The 19,270-nt window shown below is 46.7% G+C and overlaps 1 protein-coding gene across 4 annotated transcripts in view; it reads left to right on the top strand.

Moving 5' to 3' along the window:
* The window catches only part of PAQR3 (progestin and adipoQ receptor family member 3), a 906,524-nt gene that overhangs the window by 750,333 nt on the left and 136,921 nt on the right, over positions 1-19,270 (top strand). For all 4 annotated transcript variants that reach the window (XM_069236804.1, XM_069236806.1, XM_069236805.1 and 1 more), the window contains one exon: positions 12,530-12,674. In XM_069236804.1, the coding sequence (XP_069092905.1) occupies positions 12,530-12,672 (143 nt within the window). In that variant the 3' untranslated portion in view covers positions 12,673-12,674. The remainder of the gene's footprint in view (positions 1-12,529; positions 12,675-19,270) is intronic.

Below are 19,270 nucleotides of genomic sequence, written 5' to 3' on the forward strand. Positions count from 1 at the left end.
CACGCAAGAAATGAGGAACACACACTCAAAGACTTACTCCAGGCCAATAGGTTTTTATATTGAAAAATATATTTTCTTAGTTTATTTTAAGAACCACAGGTTCAAGATTTACAAGTAATACTTCAAATGAAAGGTATTTCACGTAGATACTCTAGGAACTTTGAATAATCACAATAGCATGTACAGTCTTTGTAAAAATGGCAATAAGCTATTTTAAAAGTGGACACTGCAAAAATCAACAGTTCCTGGGGGAGGTAAGTAGAGGTTAAGTTTGCAGGTAAGTAAAACACTTACAAGTCTCAAAGTTGGGTCCAAGGTAGCCCACCGTTGGGGGTTCAAGGCAACCCCAAAGTTACCACACCAGCAGCTCAGGGCCGGTCAGGTGCAGAGGTCAAAGAGGTGCCCAAAACACATAGGCTTCAATGGAGAACAAGGGTGCCCCGGTTCCATTCTGCCAGCAGGTAAGTACCCGCGTCCTCTGGGGGCAGACCAGGGGGGGGTTTGTAGGGTACCGGGGGGGACACAAGCAGGCACAGAAAGTACACCCTCTGCGGCACAGGGGCGGCCTGGTGCGGACTGCATACAGGCGTCGGGTTTTAGATAGGAAGTAATGGGGAGACCTGGGGATCTCTTCAATGATGCAGGCAGGCACAGGGTGGGGGGCTCCTCGGGGTAGCCACCACCTTGGCTAGGCAGAGGGTCGCCTGGGGGTCGCTCCTGCACTGGAGTTCGGTTCCTTCAGGTCCTGGGGGCTGCGGGTGCAGTGTTGTTTCCAGGCGTCGGGTCCCTTGTTACAGGCAGTCGCGGTCAGGGGGAGCCTCTGGATTTCCTCTGCAGGCGTCGCTGTGGGGGCTCAGGGGGGTCGTCTCTGGCTGCTCACAGTCACGGGGGAGTCCTCCCTGAGGTGTTGGATTTCCGCAGGTCGAGCCGGGGGCGTCGGGTGCAGAGTGGAAAGTCTCACGCTTCCGGCGGGAAACGTGAAGTCTTTAAAGTTGTTTCTTTGTTGCAAGAAAGTTGCAGGTTGTTGAACACGGGCCGCTGTTCACAGGAGTTTCTTGGTCCTTGGTTGCAGGGCAGTCCTCTGAGGCTTCAGAGGTCGCTGGTCCCTGTTGGATGCGTCGCTGTTGCAGTTTTCTTCGAAGTTGGGAGACAGTCCGGTAGGGCTGGGGCCAAAGCAGTTGTCTCTCCGTCTTCACTGCAGGGCTTCAGGTCAGCAGTCCTTCTTCTTGTTAAGGTTGCAGGAATCTAGGTTCCTAGGTTCTGGGGAGCCCCTAAATACTGGCTTTAGGGGTGTGTTTAGGTCTAGGAGGGCAGTAGCCAATGGCTACTGTCCTTGAAGGTGGCTACACCCTCTTTGTGCCTCCTCCCTGTGGGGAGGGGGGCACATCCCTAATCCTATTGGGGGTATCCTCCATCCACAAGGTGGAGGATTTCTAAAAGTAAGGGTCACCTCAGCTCAGGACACCTTAGGGGCTGTCCTGACTGGTGGGTGACTCCTCCTTGTTTTTCTAATTATCTCCTCCAGCCTTGCCGCCAAAAGTGGGGGCAGTGGCCGGAGGGGCGGGCATCTCCACTTGCTGGGATGTCCTGTGGCGCTGTAACAAAAGGGGTGAGCCTTTGAGGCTCACCGCCAGGTGTTACAGTTCCTGCAGGGGGAGGTGAGAAGCACCTCCACCCAATACAGGCTTTGTTCCTAGCCACATAGTGACAAAGACACTCTCCCCATGTGGCCAGCAACATGTCTGGTGTGTGGCAGGCTGGCAGAAACTAGTCAACCTACACTGGAAGTCGGGTATGTTTTCAGGGGGCATCTCTAAGATGCCCTTTGGGTGTATTTCACAATAAATTGCACACTGACATCAGTGTGCATTTATAAGAACTATAAAGGAGCACAAGGGTAGTAGGGGTGACTCGTGTCGCACTTCTAGGTAATACAACAAAAGTAATTACACAGGTAAGTAAACTAGAGCAAATTCTGGTGCAGCATGGACCCGTGCCTTACTACCCAAACGGCACACAGATGGGTATCAGAGTACCCAAGGATAAAATTAGAACAAATAGGCCACAGCACACAGACTATATTGTCCAATCATATGGTGGGGATGATAGATCCCTGGTAGTGCGTTTGAAGGTTTAGAAGAAGTAAACGGTAAAGAGAAATCTTGAGTCTTGTAAGTAGACGGTGTCCTTTATTTGTAGACGTTAGAAATCAAAGTGTCATCATGAAAAAACAGCCAACACGTGTTTCGTCACACAAGTGACTTCATCAAGGCTGGGCCGTGCGGCCAGAGTAGTAGAGAATAATCAGCTAAGTAGGCTGAAATAAAGAAAAGAATATCTTGTTAGGAAAAAGTAACTAAGGGTAATGACACTGCCCGAGCAGCAACGGGTAGGTTGAGTGTTGATAACGTAGGTTGATCTCGTAGATTGATAAAAGTATGAGAAGCCCTGATAAGCCTTAATGAGATCATAAAACTAAGGGAAAAAATGGGGGGCTGCAAGAGCAGTAACGGGTAGATTGGGTGTTGATCACGTAGGTAGATACAGGTATGTGAGGCCCTGATAAGCCAAAAGTAATGCCTGGTAAGCGTCTGTACGGGAAGCAGTTAAGGAGCCACCCAATCTACCCGTTACTGCTCTTGCAGCCCCCCATTTTTTCCCTTAGTTTTATGATCTCATTAAGGCTTATCAGGGCTTCTCATACTTTTATCAATCTACGAGATCAACCTACGTTATCAACACTCAACCTACCCGTTGCTGCTCGGGCAGTGTCATTACCCTTAGTTACTTTTTCCTAACAAGATATTCTTTTCTTTATTTCAGCCTACTTAGCTGATTATTCTCTACTACTCTGGCCGCACGGCCCAGCCTTGATGAAGTCACTTGTGTGACGAAACACGTGTTGGCTGTTTTTTCATGATGACACTTTGATTTCTAACGTCTACAAATAAAGGACACCGTCTACTTACAAGACTCAAGATTTCTCTTTACCGTTTACTTCTTCTAAACCTTCAAACGCACTACCAGGGATCTATCATCCCCACCATATGATTGGACAATATAGTCTGTGTGCTGTGGCCTATTTGTTCTAATCAGTGTGCATTTATTGTGCTGAGAAGTTTGATACCAAACTTCCCAGTTTTCAGTGTAGCCATCATGGTACTGTGGAGTTCATGTTTGACAAACTCCCAGACCATATACTGTTATGGCTACCCTGCACTTACAATGTCTAAGGTTTTGCTTAGCACTGTAAGGGAAAAGTGCTCGTGCACCTATGCCATCACCTGTGGTATAGTGCACCCTGCCTTAGGGCTGTAAGGCCTGCTAGAGGGGTGACTTACCTATGCCACGGGCAGTGTGAGGTTGGGATGGCACTCTGAGGGGAGTGCCATGTCGACTTAGTCATTTTCTCCCCACCGGCACACCCAAGCTGTGAAGCGGTGTGCATGTGCTGAGTGAGGGGTCCCCAGGGTGGCATAAACCATGCTGCAGCCCTTAGAGACCTTCCCTGGCATCAGGGCCCTTGGTACCATGGGTACCAGTTTCAAGGGACTTACCTGAGTGCCAATTGTGGAGACAAAGATACAGGTTAGGGAAAGAACACTGGTGCTGGGGCCTGGTTAGCATGGTCCCAGCACACTTTCAAGTCATAACGTAGCATCAGCAAAGACAAAAAGTCAGGGGGTAACCATGCCAAGAAGGCATTTCCTTACAATTGTTTCTTGGTGCGAGGAAAGAAAAGGATGTGCAGAAACAGGCCACCTTACAATGGATTGTGCTCTTCAGTAAAATAAGATACATATTGGCCAAAAAGCAATCCCCTGAGGGCTTGCATGGTCATTCCACCAGACCTAAGACTGCGACCACTGCATCAGCTCGTGGAGTACCTGTCTTGGACATCGGTCAGGTTGCAACCTGGGCATCTCTGCACACGTTCACCAACCACTACTGTCCTTCAGGACTTTCTGGTCTAAATCTGTTTGTAGACCCACCTTTAGAGAGGTATTGCTTGGGTATCTATTCTAGGATCAGGAATCTGTGGCTAGAACGGTCTATCAGATTAACAAGTCACCGTCTGTAATGCCTTATCTGGTAGATACTCTATCTAGCTGCAGTTTCCTTAACAACCCACCCATTCCTCCCTACTCTGCAAATTGATTTCTCCTCATAGGATAATCCCCATAATGTCCTTAGTGTCTGCATGCTGTTACATCAACATCCTTCATGACTCATCGCTTCTGGCGTAGAAAGGTCACAAAAAGTAACTGATGTCAGCGCCCTGGAGTGGCACCTATAAGACTGCACACATAATTTTTGGAGCGGGCAGTGCAGATGTGGAGTTAAACAACTCCACCTACCCAACATTCAGAGGTACTGCACAAAACATGCCTGGATTCAGCCTGACATCTGGGGAATAGTCTAAGATAAGGAATCAGTAGCTAGATAGTCTTTACCAGATAAGACATTACCAAAGGTAAGTAACTTGTTCTTCAGCTTCAGATCTGGCAGGAACGTAGAGTGCAGATCATTTGAGTTCTCCTTTCAGTAAAAAAAAAAAAAAAAAAAAAAGACAGATATGGAGGAAGTTCAAAATATAGACCTTGTTGCAACGTGAGCATTGGATAGTGTCACAAATATGGATTCATAGGAGACCAGGGGGAGGGACGATGTGTTAATCTTGGAGTGGATGCCATCGCCATTATAGATGTTCTCCTTTTCCTCTTAGTCAGAGGGTCTTAGGCAAAATCAGACTCCCCAAAGGTTGTGTGATTGTCATTGCCCTTGACTGGATCTTGATGATCTTCTGAGTTGCCAGCCTCCACTTTCAAAGGCCATGTCATACTTTGGCATTTGATGCCAGTGGCATGCTGCTGCTAAAAAAAATCTGGATCTAGTCTGGCAGCTGGGTAGAGGCTCATGTAAAGAATCTGCAGAAGGAGTCATGTAGCCCAAAAAGAACATAACAAAGATAAGTAAGTTATTAATCAAAACAAGCTCCTCCAAGGTGGTTAGAAGAGAAACTAGCACCACACTAAAATCACCTACGTCTTTTGTTTTGCTTGTTAACACAGGTTTACCTGGGTCTTGCAAATTAAGGAACAACTCTACAAGTCATTTTTCACCTGCAACATTCAGCTACTAAACACATTTTTTTCTCTACCTCATCTTGTCTCTGCTTCCTTGTGTGCTGGGACCCAGTGCCTTTGCCACCCTGCTACTTTCCAGCCACCCAAAAGAGAGTTTTGTTTTTTTATTTACCAATTTATTTACAAAATGATCGAAGGTAAATTAAATTCTAATTTGTATGTAATTGTTTTGAGAAATATTTATTTTGCATGTGTTACATAAGGTAATTGTTTTATTTGAATAATTACATTTCAAGGAACGTTATGTGACATGATATTTGGATAGTGCGTCGCACACAATATCTAGGAAGGCTATAAATGCCTCCTGGTTAAAGATGTTTTTTTTTTTTGTTTGTGTTTTTTTAAATGCTAAAATGTGTTCTTAAAGTGGCTAAGCAGAGCATTCCTTACAATCTAACCGTTTTCATGGACTTCAAAGAGGGCATTGGTCTTGTTTTCAATATGAAAGGCAGGACTGGAAGAAACTTCTTAAGTTTAATGCATAGCCTTTAGTAAACACAGGAGTGGGTATGGCATACTGTGTATCCAGCTCTGACAATCAGTTTTGGTTGTAGGGCTTTGCACGGAAGTGCCATGAACCCGAAGTTCATCTTATTACAGCTTATTAATTGTTTTGCCAGTTTTCTTTTCTGGATCATCTGAGTGAGTGGTGCGTGGTTCAGGGCAAGATGTTTCATGGGGAGTTGTTTAGTGAAAGGATAATGTTTGCTAGTGACAGAACATTAATGGGTGATGTTTTTCAGGTTTCTTGACTAGAAATGGATAGATCTTACTGCTGAGTTTTTTGGACAGGGAAAAGTAATGCAGGTATAGTCTAAACAGGTGTATGTGGGGGTGTAGTTCTTGATATGCTGATGTGACGGACCTAGTAGAAAGCTGTATTGAGTTAATATGTCTTGCTCATATGTAGACAAATTCAGGTATCCATATTTCTTGTTTTTTTTTATTGGTGGGGTCATCAGCCAATTATTTTCAGAGTACCCTGAAGAATGGAACATTGTAAAATGGTCAAGAAGTATTGGAGTGCCAAGGACGGAACAAATTATCCTTTGGATGAAAGTCTGACCAGCACTGCACTTGAGGAGCAAGTATGTGCATAACACATGTTGAGGACAGTACAACTCATTCTTAGAGTATTCCATTAGTATACCGCCGATTCTTGAAGATGAAATCGAGTGTTATTTTTATTGGAGGAATTACCTGATTTCTTATTTGCCTTTGGCATTAAGGGGTGTCGGAAATTATGAGGACATTAGTATAGAGGAATGAAATTGAATCTATTGGGTGATAGGGGCCTTTGGTTATCTGTTTGGGTGGCAGTGACAAAGATGAGATTGGGTATATGGGTTTAGGTGGCTGAGTTGTGCTAAGAGCGTCAGGCTTCATGCTGATGTGGGTGTAAACACTTGCAATCATGTTGCGGTCCATTGACTCTTGTGTAGTTCATGTTGGCTTAGGTCTGCATACAGCCAGAGATGTGAGTGGGAGTGTTGCAGGCTTTCTGTGATGAGAAACGGACAGAAAAAGTTTGCCTATTGAGTGTCCTCCGAAGACTTGGAGGTGCTAGCAACAGCTATGGACAAGCCCCTACCAGAAGATTTGTCTAGTGCGTGATGGACCCTCGTGGTTGGGTTTCCAGTCTTCTTGCTTTAGAGCTGGCGAAGAAGGGCAGTTAAGGTGCTATACCTTCATCTTTTTAGATGAGGTCGAAGGTATGACCTTTTCGTGGCTCTCTTCACTTTTATGCTGCTGAAAATATTTAAGATCAGTTTTGAGCAGTGATTCATCGCAGCAGGTATACATGCATGATCTCTCAGAGTCCCCTTGAAAGAGAAAGCTCGATATGTTGCTAAATACAAATGTAACTGCTCTCTGGGTTTTAGGGAAGAGAAACCAATATTGATTTTAACATCTTTCAGTGTGCCGAAGTTGTCTGGTTTGAAGATTATACACTTTTGCTTGCAGATTTTATATGTTTTTTTTTCCTGATAACCTTTTACTTTCTATGCACAGAAGATATTATGAAGGCAGTATGTGATGGCATTCCGCATCTTCTGCTTTTGGTGGGCTAAAGAGAGTGAAGTGGCTAAACAATTGACAGGTGATCTTGTCATTCTCCGGTGCTGAGTATTGTTTTGGTTTGTTTTCCACGACTGACCACTTAAAATATATTTGGATATCACACGTGCATCAGTGCTTCCCTTTTGGTTGTCAAACTCCTTCTGGTTATCAAACTCCATGTATTGGTGGAGGGTTCTTGTCACTTGACTCTTGTGATTCTCCAAGACTGTTGAACTTGGGGCAGCAGCAGCACCACTGCTTGCGGGTGACTGAGTCTCTCCTACACCAGTTTACAACTGTCAGCCCAACCCTACCGGCTTGCTAGCAGTACTTCATCCAGACACAAAAGGTGAAGGTGGTTCGTGGCAGTCTAGCACATGACACTTCTCAGGGAAGTCGTGGTGAACGAGTTTGACCCTTTTCTCTCATCAGCAATGATTCTCGTACACACACAGGCCAAGGAGATGGCAGGATAATTTTCAATAGATTTATTGAAAAGACTGCAACCTACGATAAAATACATGAGCTACAATGATAAGGATAATGAGACATAACAGAATTAAGATTGTGAAAATAAGTGATGTAATAATGAACAACCCAAAATATTGCAATAAACATGGATAAATGATTCCTTCCTAACGCCTAATCTCTATCCTATAGTGAGACCATGGAAGGGTTGACCCAGTCTGTCTGTTTTGAGTTCATGAGAGACGCACCCACCCCTGTTACCTCGGCACTTGGGTCTGCTCTCTGTCTCCTGATCTGGCTTTAGAGAAAAGGCTGAGGTTGACTGCAAAATGGCGCGCAGCATAAATGGAAATTCATGGCCAGAAGGACCCCTCTAACAACTCTTGGCTCAAATGGTATTTATATAGGTAAACATGTTTTGTTATGCGAAGTAGGCCTGAGGTGAACAAGTGCCTAAGTGTTACATTGTTTACGCAGTCTTGTGGTGGCAATACCAAACATTCTTGTGCCGTTACCATCCTGTTCTTGTCAACCCTGTGGCATGGAACACGATTAAAAATGTCATGCTTAACAATGATCATAACGCGTTCACTGAATGACAGATTATGAAAATAAAACCACCGCTGAAAGCAGGCTATTCTAAGATTAATAAAATTAATAAAGGAAAACAGAGCATGTAATCTAGGCAAAAAGGGCACAGGCCGCAGGCCTCAGCTAAGCTAAAATATATGTGCCCGAACAAGACTGAAATGGACCCAAGACACTCCTTGTGTCACTCTTGGGCTCAGAGTGGATAGGAAAGAACATTTCTGACCCATGCCCTGATTAATTGTATGGCTCTATCCCATCTTTACTTAAGCATGTCTTTAGTCATCAGTGCCACGGCCCTTTTCAGAAGGCCACTGCAGCCTGCACCACCCATTGCCCCAAACAGCACTGCCAATGACAGTACCAACATAACACCTATCCTTCGCACACGCACAAAGGTGACAATTCAGATTATTTTAGTGTACACAAAGCTATAATAATGGTGTAAGAGGCTGCTATTATTAATTGTTAATGTGAATTGACTCAATAAACATAGTTGTTGTACTCATCTCAGAATTAAACAGATTTCACCACCATGTGGTAGACTGTCACTAGACCCGGTTGTAGGAAAGTACCATCTTGCCTGGCATGTTACCCCCATATTTCACTGTATATATGTTGTTTTAGTGTATGTGTCACTGGGACCCTGCCAGCCAGGGCCCCAGTGCTCATAAGTGTGCCCTGTATGTGTTCCCTGTGTGATGACTAACTGTCTCACTGAGGCTCTGCTAACCAGAACCTCAGTGGTTATGCTCTCTCTTTGCTTTCCAATTTGTCACTAACAGGCTAGTGACCAATTCCACCAATTCACATTGGCATACTGGAACACCCTTATAAATCCCTAGTATATGGTACTGAGGTACCCAGGGTATTGGGGTTCCAGGAGATCCCTATGGGCTGCAGCATTTCTTTTGCCACCCATAGGGAGCTCTGACAATTCTTACACAGGCCTGCCACTGCAGCCTGAGTGAAATAACGTCCACGTTATTTCACAGCCATTTACCACTGCACTTAAGTAACTTATAAGTCACCTATATGTCTAACCTTTACCTGGTAAAGGTTGGGTGCTAAGTTACTTAGTGTGTGGGCACCCTGGCAGTAGCCAAGGTACCCCCATATCGTTCATGGCAAATTCCCCGGACTTTGTGAGTGCGGGGACACCATTACACGCGTGCACTATACATATGTCATGACATATGTATAGCGTCACAATGGTAACTCCGAACATGGCCATGTAACATGTCTAGGATCATGGAATTGTCACCACAATGGCATTCTGGCATTGGGGAGACAATTCCATGATCCCCGAGTCTCTAGCACAGACCCAGGTACTGCCAAACTGCCTTTCCCGGGGTTTCACTGCAGCTGCTGCTGCTGCCAACCCCTCAGACTGCCCTCCTGGGGTCCAGCCAGGCTTGGCCCAGGAAGGCAGAACAAAGGACTTCCTCAGAGAGAGGGTGTTACACCCTCTCCCTTTGGAAAAAAGTGTCAGGGCTGGGGAGGAGTAGCCTCCCCCAGCCTCTGGAAATGCTTTGATGGGCACAGATGGTGCCCATCTCTGCATAAACCAGTCTACACCGGTTCAGGGATCCCCAGCCCTGCTCTGGCGCGAAACTGGACAAAGGAAAGGGGAGTGACCACTCCCCTGACCTGCACCTCCCAGGGGAGGTGTCCAGAGCTCCTCCAGCGTGCCCCAGATCTCTGCCATCTTGGATTCAGAGGTGTGCTGGCACACTGGACTGCTCTGAGTGGCCAGTGCCAGCAGGTGACGTCAGATACTCCTTCTGATAGGCTCTTACCTGTGTTGCTAGCCTATCCTCCTTCCTAGGTCACCAAACCTCCTTTTCTGGCTATTTAGGGTCTCTGCTTTGGGGAATTCTTTAGATAACGAATGCAAGAGCTCATCAGAGTTCCTCTGCATCTCTCTTCACCTTCTGCCAAGAAATCGACCGCTGACTGCTCAGGGCGCCTGCAAAACCGCAACAAAGTAGCAAAGACGACTACTGCAACCTTGTATCGCTGATCCTGCCGCCTTCTCAACTGTTTTCCTGGTGGTGCATGCTCTGGGGGTAGCCTGCCTCCTTTCTGCACCAGGAGCTCCGAAGAAATCTCCTGTTCGGTCGAGGGAATCTTCCCCCTGCAACCCCAGGCAACAAAAGACGGCATCACCGGTCCTCTGGGTCCCCTCTCAGCACGACGAGCGTGGTCCCTGGAACTCAGCAACTCTGTCCAAGTGACTCCCGCAATCCAGTGACTCTTCAGTCCAAGTTTGGTGGAGGTAAGTCCCTGCCTCCCCACGCTAGACTGCATTGCTGGGTACCGCGTGATTTGTAGCTGCTCTGGCTCCTGTGCACTCTTCCAGGATTTCCTTCGTGCACAGCCAAGCCTGGGTCCCCGACACTCTAACCTGCCACAACCTTCTGAGTTGTCCTCTGGCGTCATGGGACTCCCTTTTGTGACTTCGGGTGGTCTCCAGTTCACTCCTCTTCTAAGTGCCTGATCCGGTACTTCTGCGGGTGCTGCCTGCTTCTGTGATGGCTCCCTGACTTGCTGGGTGCCCCCTCTGTCTCCTCATCCATGTGGTGACATCCTGGTCCCTCCTGGACCACAGCAGCATCCAAAAACCCTAACCGTGACCCTTGCAGCTAGCAAGGCTTGTTTGCGGTCTTTCTGCGTGGGAGCACCTCTGCAAGCTTCTCCACGACGTGGGACATCATCCTCCAAAGGGGAAGTTCCTAGTCCTTTTCGTTCTTGCAAAACACCAAGCTTCTCCATCCGGTGGCAGCTTCCTTGCACCCTCAGCTGGCATTTCCTGGGCATCTGCCCACTCTCCACACTGTCGTGACTCTTGGACTTGGTCCCCTTCTCTTACAGGTACTCAGGTCCGGAAATCCACTGTTGTTGCTTTGCTGGTGTTGGCTTTCCTTGCAGAATCCCCCTATCACGACTTCTGTGCTCTCTGGGGGTTGTAGGAGCACTTTACACCTACCTTACAGGGTCTTGTGGTGGGCTATTATTCTAACCCTCACTGTTTTCTTAGAGTCCCAGCGACCCTCTACAAGCTCACATAGGTTTGGGGTCCATTTGTGGTTCGCATTCCACTTTTGGAGTATATGGTTTGTGTTGCCCCTATACCTATGTGCTCCTATTGCAATCTATTGTAACTTTCCACTGCTTGCATTACTTCCTTTTGCTATTACTGCATATTTTTGGTATTGTGTACATATATTTTGCGTATATTTGGCATCCTCATACTGAGGGTACTCACTGAGATACTTTTGGCATATTGTCATAAAAATAAAGTACCTTTTATTTTTAGTATATCTGTGTATTGTGTTTTCTTATGATATTGTGCATATGACACCAGTGGTATAGCAGGAGCTTTGCATGTCTCCTACTTCAGCCTTAGCTGCTCTGCTCTAGCTACCTTCTATCAGCCTAAGCTGCTAGAAACACCTCTTCTACACTAATAAGGGATAACTGGACCTGGTACAAAGTGTAAGTACCTTACGTACCCACTACAAACCAAACCAGCCTCCTACAATATGCGCATCGTTGTCATAGATAGGTAGTCTGCATGTTTGACTGTGTTTACGACTGAGGTGGAGCATAAAATATGATCAAGGCAAGAATATAGGTTGTGTGGTGCAGAATGGAATGAGAAGATGCAGGAGTAGGGTTGCAAGTTGCTCCAGACATCCGCAAGCGCCCACGGACGGACCCATCCCGTGAAGCACTCCGACTATGTATGTGGAGGAGCAGCTGCGGGAGGAGTCCAGCCACGTTTGTAGTGCCAAATTATAGTTCCCACTTATTAGCTAAGACTCAGTTAAGGCTATCTGTGAGTGCCGTGTGGGGTGACCAGCACAGTCGATATGTCTAAAGAGTTTAATAAATATTTTGTCAACTTGGTCATGTATTTTGAAACCATGGATACAAATATGTTAATGCTGTGTTAAAATGACAATGCATTTTATTGGAATGATGATTGTTAACAATAGAAACGTATGGTTAAAGAACAGTGATGGGAAGTATGACAAAAAGTGCAGCGGGAGAAGTCTAAAAGGTTGTATTTCTGAACCGTAATCTTTTATCTGCCAAACCCTGTTATCTTTACCTTGGTGTTTATATCTTGTTCAATAATGGAGAGTAATGTGATATTATTCATTGTTAAGAATGTGTAGAACTGAAGCCACTTCAAAGCATTGTTTGACTAAAACATAAGAATTAGACGTGTTTTTCTATTTTTACTTTTTTTCTTACAGGTCAATTAAACTACCTTGGATCAAGCCACCAATTATGGCACATCTTTGCAGTGGTAATGTTGTATTGGTGGCATCAGTCTACAGTGCATGTTATGCGTTTTAGACACAGCAAGCCTTGTCCTGACTATGAAGGAAATGTATAAAGGTAAGTCTGGTAGTCTAGTGAAAATGTACATTTCAGTCTTCACTTTCTTATCCTTAGCATTCTCAAATTAGTAACGTATGCAATATCAAGAAACTGTTATAAGGTAGAGAAAAGCTACTATCTTTTGTTTGTGTCCTGAAAAGCCGGTGTCCGTGTTTGCTGAATTTCTTTTCATCTGCATGTGCAAAGGGTTCTACATGCTTACTTTTAGCTTTGAAATTTCTGAATATAAAGTCTATGCCGTAAAGCGTGCTTGTACATAAACCTTTGTAGCACCTTTCTAAATTATCAACTGTTGTTGAAGCTTGACAACTAAAACCCTTCCTTCTATGTCTGTTTTTTGTTCAATAATTTATTAGTATTTTGCATTATATTAAAAAAAAATGTCATCAGAGGGTGTCATCAGAAGCAGTCCTGTGTTAACCTTAGATATCTAGGCTTCTCTCCCCAGCTAACTTCCTAGAGCCTGACAAGTATGTATCAACTCCAATAAGGCCATTATGTAAATGCCTTTGAATAAGTTCACATAAGTTCTCCCTCCTCTCCTCAGAGTGTACAATACCGGTGACATCCTTCAAAACATATTGTGAGGTGATTTTTTAGGTTGAGTGTAGAAGCGCCCAAGTGCAGCTTTATTCGTTCCTGGGCTTGCCTTTCAAAACTCACTTGATATTGGTAAATGCCGTACGTTTGTCCCGCCTTGAAGCTGGTTTGCCGCCATCCAGACTGACCCTGTTACATGGATAATTGCACGGTTGCCCGATATGTTTTACTGTGAACAAACTACTTTTTTTTACTTTTGTGTCTCCTTCTTGCTTATGCTTATGGCGCTTTGAATCGGCTTGCATTACCGTCCCCCAGCACCTTCCGCCTATCCCTGAGTTTCCTATTCATGTGTGCCCCTCCCCACCACCCCTCCCATGTCGTTGCTTGTTAAATGTGACATTGATTGACTTTCCTGTTTCACTGTTCCTACTCATGACGTGTCCTTCTACAATTAGCTTCACAGTATTGTCTCCTTCCATGATTTGCCATTTTAGCTCTGGCCTTGTTTTTTTTTGTTTGTTTTTTACAACTATGTTAAACTGTAACTGGAAACCCTAAAGATCTAATGCACTGCGCAGCCTTCACTTGGTCGCCCTCAAGTCACAGCTGACCTTTGGAAGGCATGAATGAATTTATTATGCTTGAGCTCGGTGAATATGCACTCTGGTGCACAAACATTAGAGATGCAATAGTAAGGACGCGCCGCAGAATAATGTGGTCTTGTATTTGCACTTTTTGTAACTACCAAAGGCTTGCATGAGCAGCACAACTCGTCTGCCCTTTCCCTTCCAGTAGTCGGTGGCGGTATGTTTCTTTTATACTTTGCCTTCAAGGTTAGCCAGTGCTTTGAATGGGCCACTGCTGTAAGGTGTACTAGGTACCTGCTCCTATGAGCGAGAAGGGATAACATGAAAAAGAATTTCCGTACAAGTCATGAACTATTTTGCATGTTACTGAATACTTGCGGGCAATATGCGTTGGTGTAGAAAGGGGTGGTGCTAGTAAACTGTCGATGTTTGAGAAGAATGGCACCTAACTTATTACTTTGAGGGTGACTTTGTGTTTTAGGTACGGCGCAATCAATGGCAATCAATGTACTAAAACTCGTTACTATTTTAATGATTTGCGTCTGGTCGGAAACGTGCCTAGAATGATTCAGTTTGTAGTGAACATAGCAAAGCAAGAAATTAAAATATCTTCCTCAAAGTATATGATGAGTTAGTGCCTTTTAAGAGTATTTACGGTCTTCTTGTGCAGCTGTATTCTAAATGCAAATCATTAGGATATATTTCGCTGTTTTGCCAGAATGCACAAGCTATGTTTGTGAAAGCATGTTGTTCTTATCTCTTTCCTTGTATTTAAACTTGGTAACACAAACCACACAATTACACTCCACACTAGGCCACATAATTCCAATCCACATCATTTCATTCAGCACTGCACACTTCCATGCCACACAATTCAACTCTACACATTTCCATTCTTCACCGCATAATTTGACAACAAACCACAAAATTCAACTCAACAACAAAATTACACAACACACCACATACATCCAAACCATACTACAGAATTCCACATCCTGCCACAAAATTTAACAGCACACCACATCATTAAAATCCACTACATACCACTCCATAACACAAAATACCATTCCACATAATTACACCTGACATCCAATCCCACTCCACATAATTCCAGTAAAATCATTACCACATGATTACTATCCACATAATTCCACTACACAAATCCACACCACACAATTCTGCCATACACAATGCCAAAGCTCACAATTCCAATCCAACCCGCAAAATTCCACTCCACACCACATACATCCACTGTACTCCAAACCTAAATACATGGGTAAAAGACACGGTTGTTTACAACCCCAATAGCTCTAACTCTCACAAGCGCGAGACCCATTGCTTACAAATGCTTGTTACTGCTTTTTGTTACCTCCTTGTCTATGGATCTTCAAAACCTATTCCCTGCAGGTCAAATAACTGGAATGCTCTGCCTTGCTGGGAAGTCTCTCAGTTGGCCTAGTTCCACTAAATGTTGGATGAATGGTTGCCACAGTTTAATAATTAGCTTTCTTTGCTGCTGCAGGTCATCGATAATCTCAAGGATTAGAATCTGCCAAACATTATGGGGGTCATTCTGACCTCGGCGGTAAAAGGTGCTTACCGCCGGTCAGAAGCCCGCCATAACACGCCGCGGTCGCAGTAAACCGCCACGGTCATTCTGACCCGCAACTGGCAAACCGCCAAAAACCCGACATCCACAAAAGTCCGCCACACCAAAGGCCAGCGTAAAACTGGCGATGACCAAACCTCCACCGTCACGCCAACAGAAATACGCCCATTCCATTCCGACCCACGAATCCACGCGGCGGTCTTTCAACTGCGGTAATCCATTGGCGGTACACACCGCCGTGCTCAAAATACACACACATATTCAAAACACAGCCACATTGGACAATTTAAAATACACACACCTGATACACATACACACAACACTCCCACACACCCAATACAATATAAAACACACACCCACATCACCCACAAACCCTTACGACCAAAAAAAACGACAGAAAGCCAGAGAGAGACAGCACAGAATAGAGAACACCATCACACAGAGGCAAACCACACCATCACCCACACAATATCCACGCACAAAACAACACACATCACCACACTCACCACACTCTACAACACATACACCACCCCACACCTCATCCACACCACCCCATGGCACCCCAAAGACACCCCCGGTTTTCAGACGCTGAACTCCGGGTCATGGTGGAGGAAATAGTTCGGGTTGAGCCCCAGCTCTTCGGGACACAGGTGCAGCACACCACCATTGCCAGGAAGATGGAGCTATGGCAAAGAATAGTGGACAGGGTCAACGCTGTGGGACAGCATCCACGAAATCGGGACGACATCAGGAAGCGCTGGAACGACCTACAGGGGATGGTGCATTCCATGGTATCAAGGCACAACATCGCGGTGCAGAAGACTGGCGGCGGACCCCCACCTACTCCCCCAGAATTTACAGCATGGGAGGAGCAAGTCTTGAACATCCTGCATCCTGAAGGCCTCGCAGGAGTAGCTGGAGGAATGGACTCTGGTAAGTGAAATCTTCACTACTTCATCCCCCCCACTCCACCTGCATCCCAAATCATACCCCCACCCCCATCACCCCAAATCCTTGCAAATGGCTCACCATCACAACCCACCCATCCCAACACCTAGCCCTGCATGCGTCCACCAAGAATGAACACCCATCACCAAAGCATGCCCACTGCACATACACATCTCCCCCACCAACCACCCCCACAAAAGCCCCCACACAGGAATGCCAGCCCTGGGGTACACGGGCACCCACCCATTGTACGATATGGCACACACTGAAGCAATAACCATACTTATATACCCCTGCAGGACTCGAACGCCACCACACCGCCCAGGAGGGTCCAGAAATGTCCATCCCACCCCCAGAAGAGGCCACCAGTGATGACAGCAGCTCTGTCTCCCTGGACCCCGATGACCAGCCCGGCCCATCGGGGACCTCGGGACAGTCGGTTCCCCTCACACAGCTACAGGCCACAGCAGACCTAACCCCCTCTGGGAACACCAGCACAGCTCCCACCCAGCGGGCCCATGCCTCTGTCTCCAGGACACGTCAATCAGCGGTGTGTCCACCACTACAGGGCACCCAGGCTAACCCACCACCCCAACAACAACAGGGACCTGGGGCAGTTGTAGTGGGCACACGGTCCAGGGGACAGAGGCCCAGGGAAACAGGGGAACTGGGAGGGCTGCTGTGCGACAGGGGGGGGACAGGCCCAGGGAACCCACTCTCCACGAGGCCCTCACCTCCATCATGGGAGCATACCACCACTCCCAGGAGACGATGGCGACGGTACTGGCCAGGTTCCAGGAGATCCAGGTCATGCAGGAGCAACTGTACATGGGGTTCAGGGAAGAACTCCGAAGCATCAGTTCCGCAATGGGCACCATCGTCGGGGCACTCAACCAGATTGTCACCACATTGCGGGACCATGTGGCACCACAAAGGGCCCCTGTCACTAGCATGGACCAAGAACAGGCTACCACCTCCGCAGGCGCTAGTGGACAGGAGGCCCCCACACAACAACAGGCCACCAGAACCCCACCCCCTGCAGAAGAAGAACCACCCCGCAAGCGGGGCCTGAGATCTCGAAAGAAGACAGAGTAGGATGCCAAGACACCCGCCAGCAAAGGATACCCCCTGATGTCATCCCACTGTCCCACATTGTCACCCTGTCCAACCTTAAACTGCCCCTGCTCCATCCTTCCACAGGCATATGGACAGTGCACCTGTGAGACTGAAAAGCTGGACTCTGCCATGGACATTCCTCCACCATCACCCATCACCGATTTTCAACCATGTCCCTAAATTGAGCACTTTAATAAAATCACTTATTGCACAAAAATAATCAGGAGTCTGCCTGTATTTGGAACAAATGTATTAGACATAACGGCGCCAAAATGTCCAGTTACATTGTGATGATAACATACCACTGTCACACAGCTGTAGTCCATGGGGAAACAAAGCAGAGGTCACGCAGTGGGGCCCACATCTCTGAAATTGGAAGGGAAAGTCACAACTCAGTTAACATACACTGGGGGAATAGGCCAGACAGTAGAGAGGCAGGAGACTGTAAGTAATTGTAAAATGCCGGTGTTGATTCTTACCTGTGTGTTATTGAAAATACTGTTGTATCACTCTGTCCCTGTTGTCTGTGTCGTCCCCGTCGTCTTCCTCCTCTTCACTCTCCACAGGTTCCACCGCTGCTACAACACCACCATCTGGACCATCCTCCTGCAGGAAAGGCACCTGGCGTCGCAAAGCCAGGTTGTGAAGCATACAGCAGGCCACGATGATATGACACACCTTCTTCGGTGAGTACATTAGGGATCCACCTGTCATATGCAGGCACCTAAACCTGGCCTTCAGGAGGCCGAAGGTCCGCTCGATCACCCTCCTAGTCCGCCCATGGGCCTCATTGTACCATTCCTCTGCCCTGGTCCGGGGATTCCTCACTGGGGTCAGTAGCCAGGACAGGTTGGGGTAACCAGAGTCACCAATTAGCCACACACGGTGTCTCTGTAGCTGTTCCATCACATAAGGGATGCTGCTATTACGCATTATGTAGGCGTCATGCACTGACCCGGGGAACTTGGCATTTACATGGGAGATGTACTGGTCAGCCAAACAGACCACCTGGACATTCATCGAATGATAACTTTTTCTGTTCCTGTACACCTGTTCACTTTCTCTGGGGGGAACAAAAGACACATGTGTCCCATCAATGGCACCAATGATGTTGGGAATATGTCCAAGGGCATAGAAATCACCCTTCACTGTAGCCAAATCGCCCACCTCTGGGAAAACAATGTAGCACTGCATGTATTTCATCAGGGCAGACAACACTCTGGACAACACCTTTGAAAACATAGGCTGAGACATCCCTGATGAAATGGCCACTGTTGATTGAAATGACCCACTTGCCAAAAAATGGAGTACTGACAGAACCTGCACTAGAGGGGGGATCCCTGTGGGTTGGCGGATGGGTGACATCAGGTCTGCCTCCAGCTGGGCACACAGTTCCTGTATAGTGGCTCTGTCAAGCCTGTATGTTAGTATGACATTTCTTTCTTCCATTGTCGACAGGTCCACCAGCGGTCTGTACACGGGAAGATTCCTCCATCTCCTCGCAAGTCCCAGCGAACGGTGCCTAGGAAGGACAACATGGAGCACAGAGTCAATCAACCCCCAGGTACGTTCCCACAGCTTGCACAGTACACGATTCTCTATGCAGTGAATGGCTTGTATGAGTGGCAATGCAAGGCCTAGGCCTGTGTGACGCAGTAGAAATTATGCCATGTGGGCCCTTGAAATGGCGGCTGCCTGACCTGTGAAGTGTGACAATGGGATGTGAGGTCAATGCGCTGGCGTGGCAAACCGTGGTGGTAGGCGGTCGAAGACCGCGGTGCAAAGCCGCA

Source organism: Pleurodeles waltl, chromosome 1_2, assembly GCF_031143425.1.
Source record: "Pleurodeles waltl isolate 20211129_DDA chromosome 1_2, aPleWal1.hap1.20221129, whole genome shotgun sequence".
Taxonomy (NCBI): domain Eukaryota; kingdom Metazoa; phylum Chordata; class Amphibia; order Caudata; family Salamandridae; genus Pleurodeles; species Pleurodeles waltl.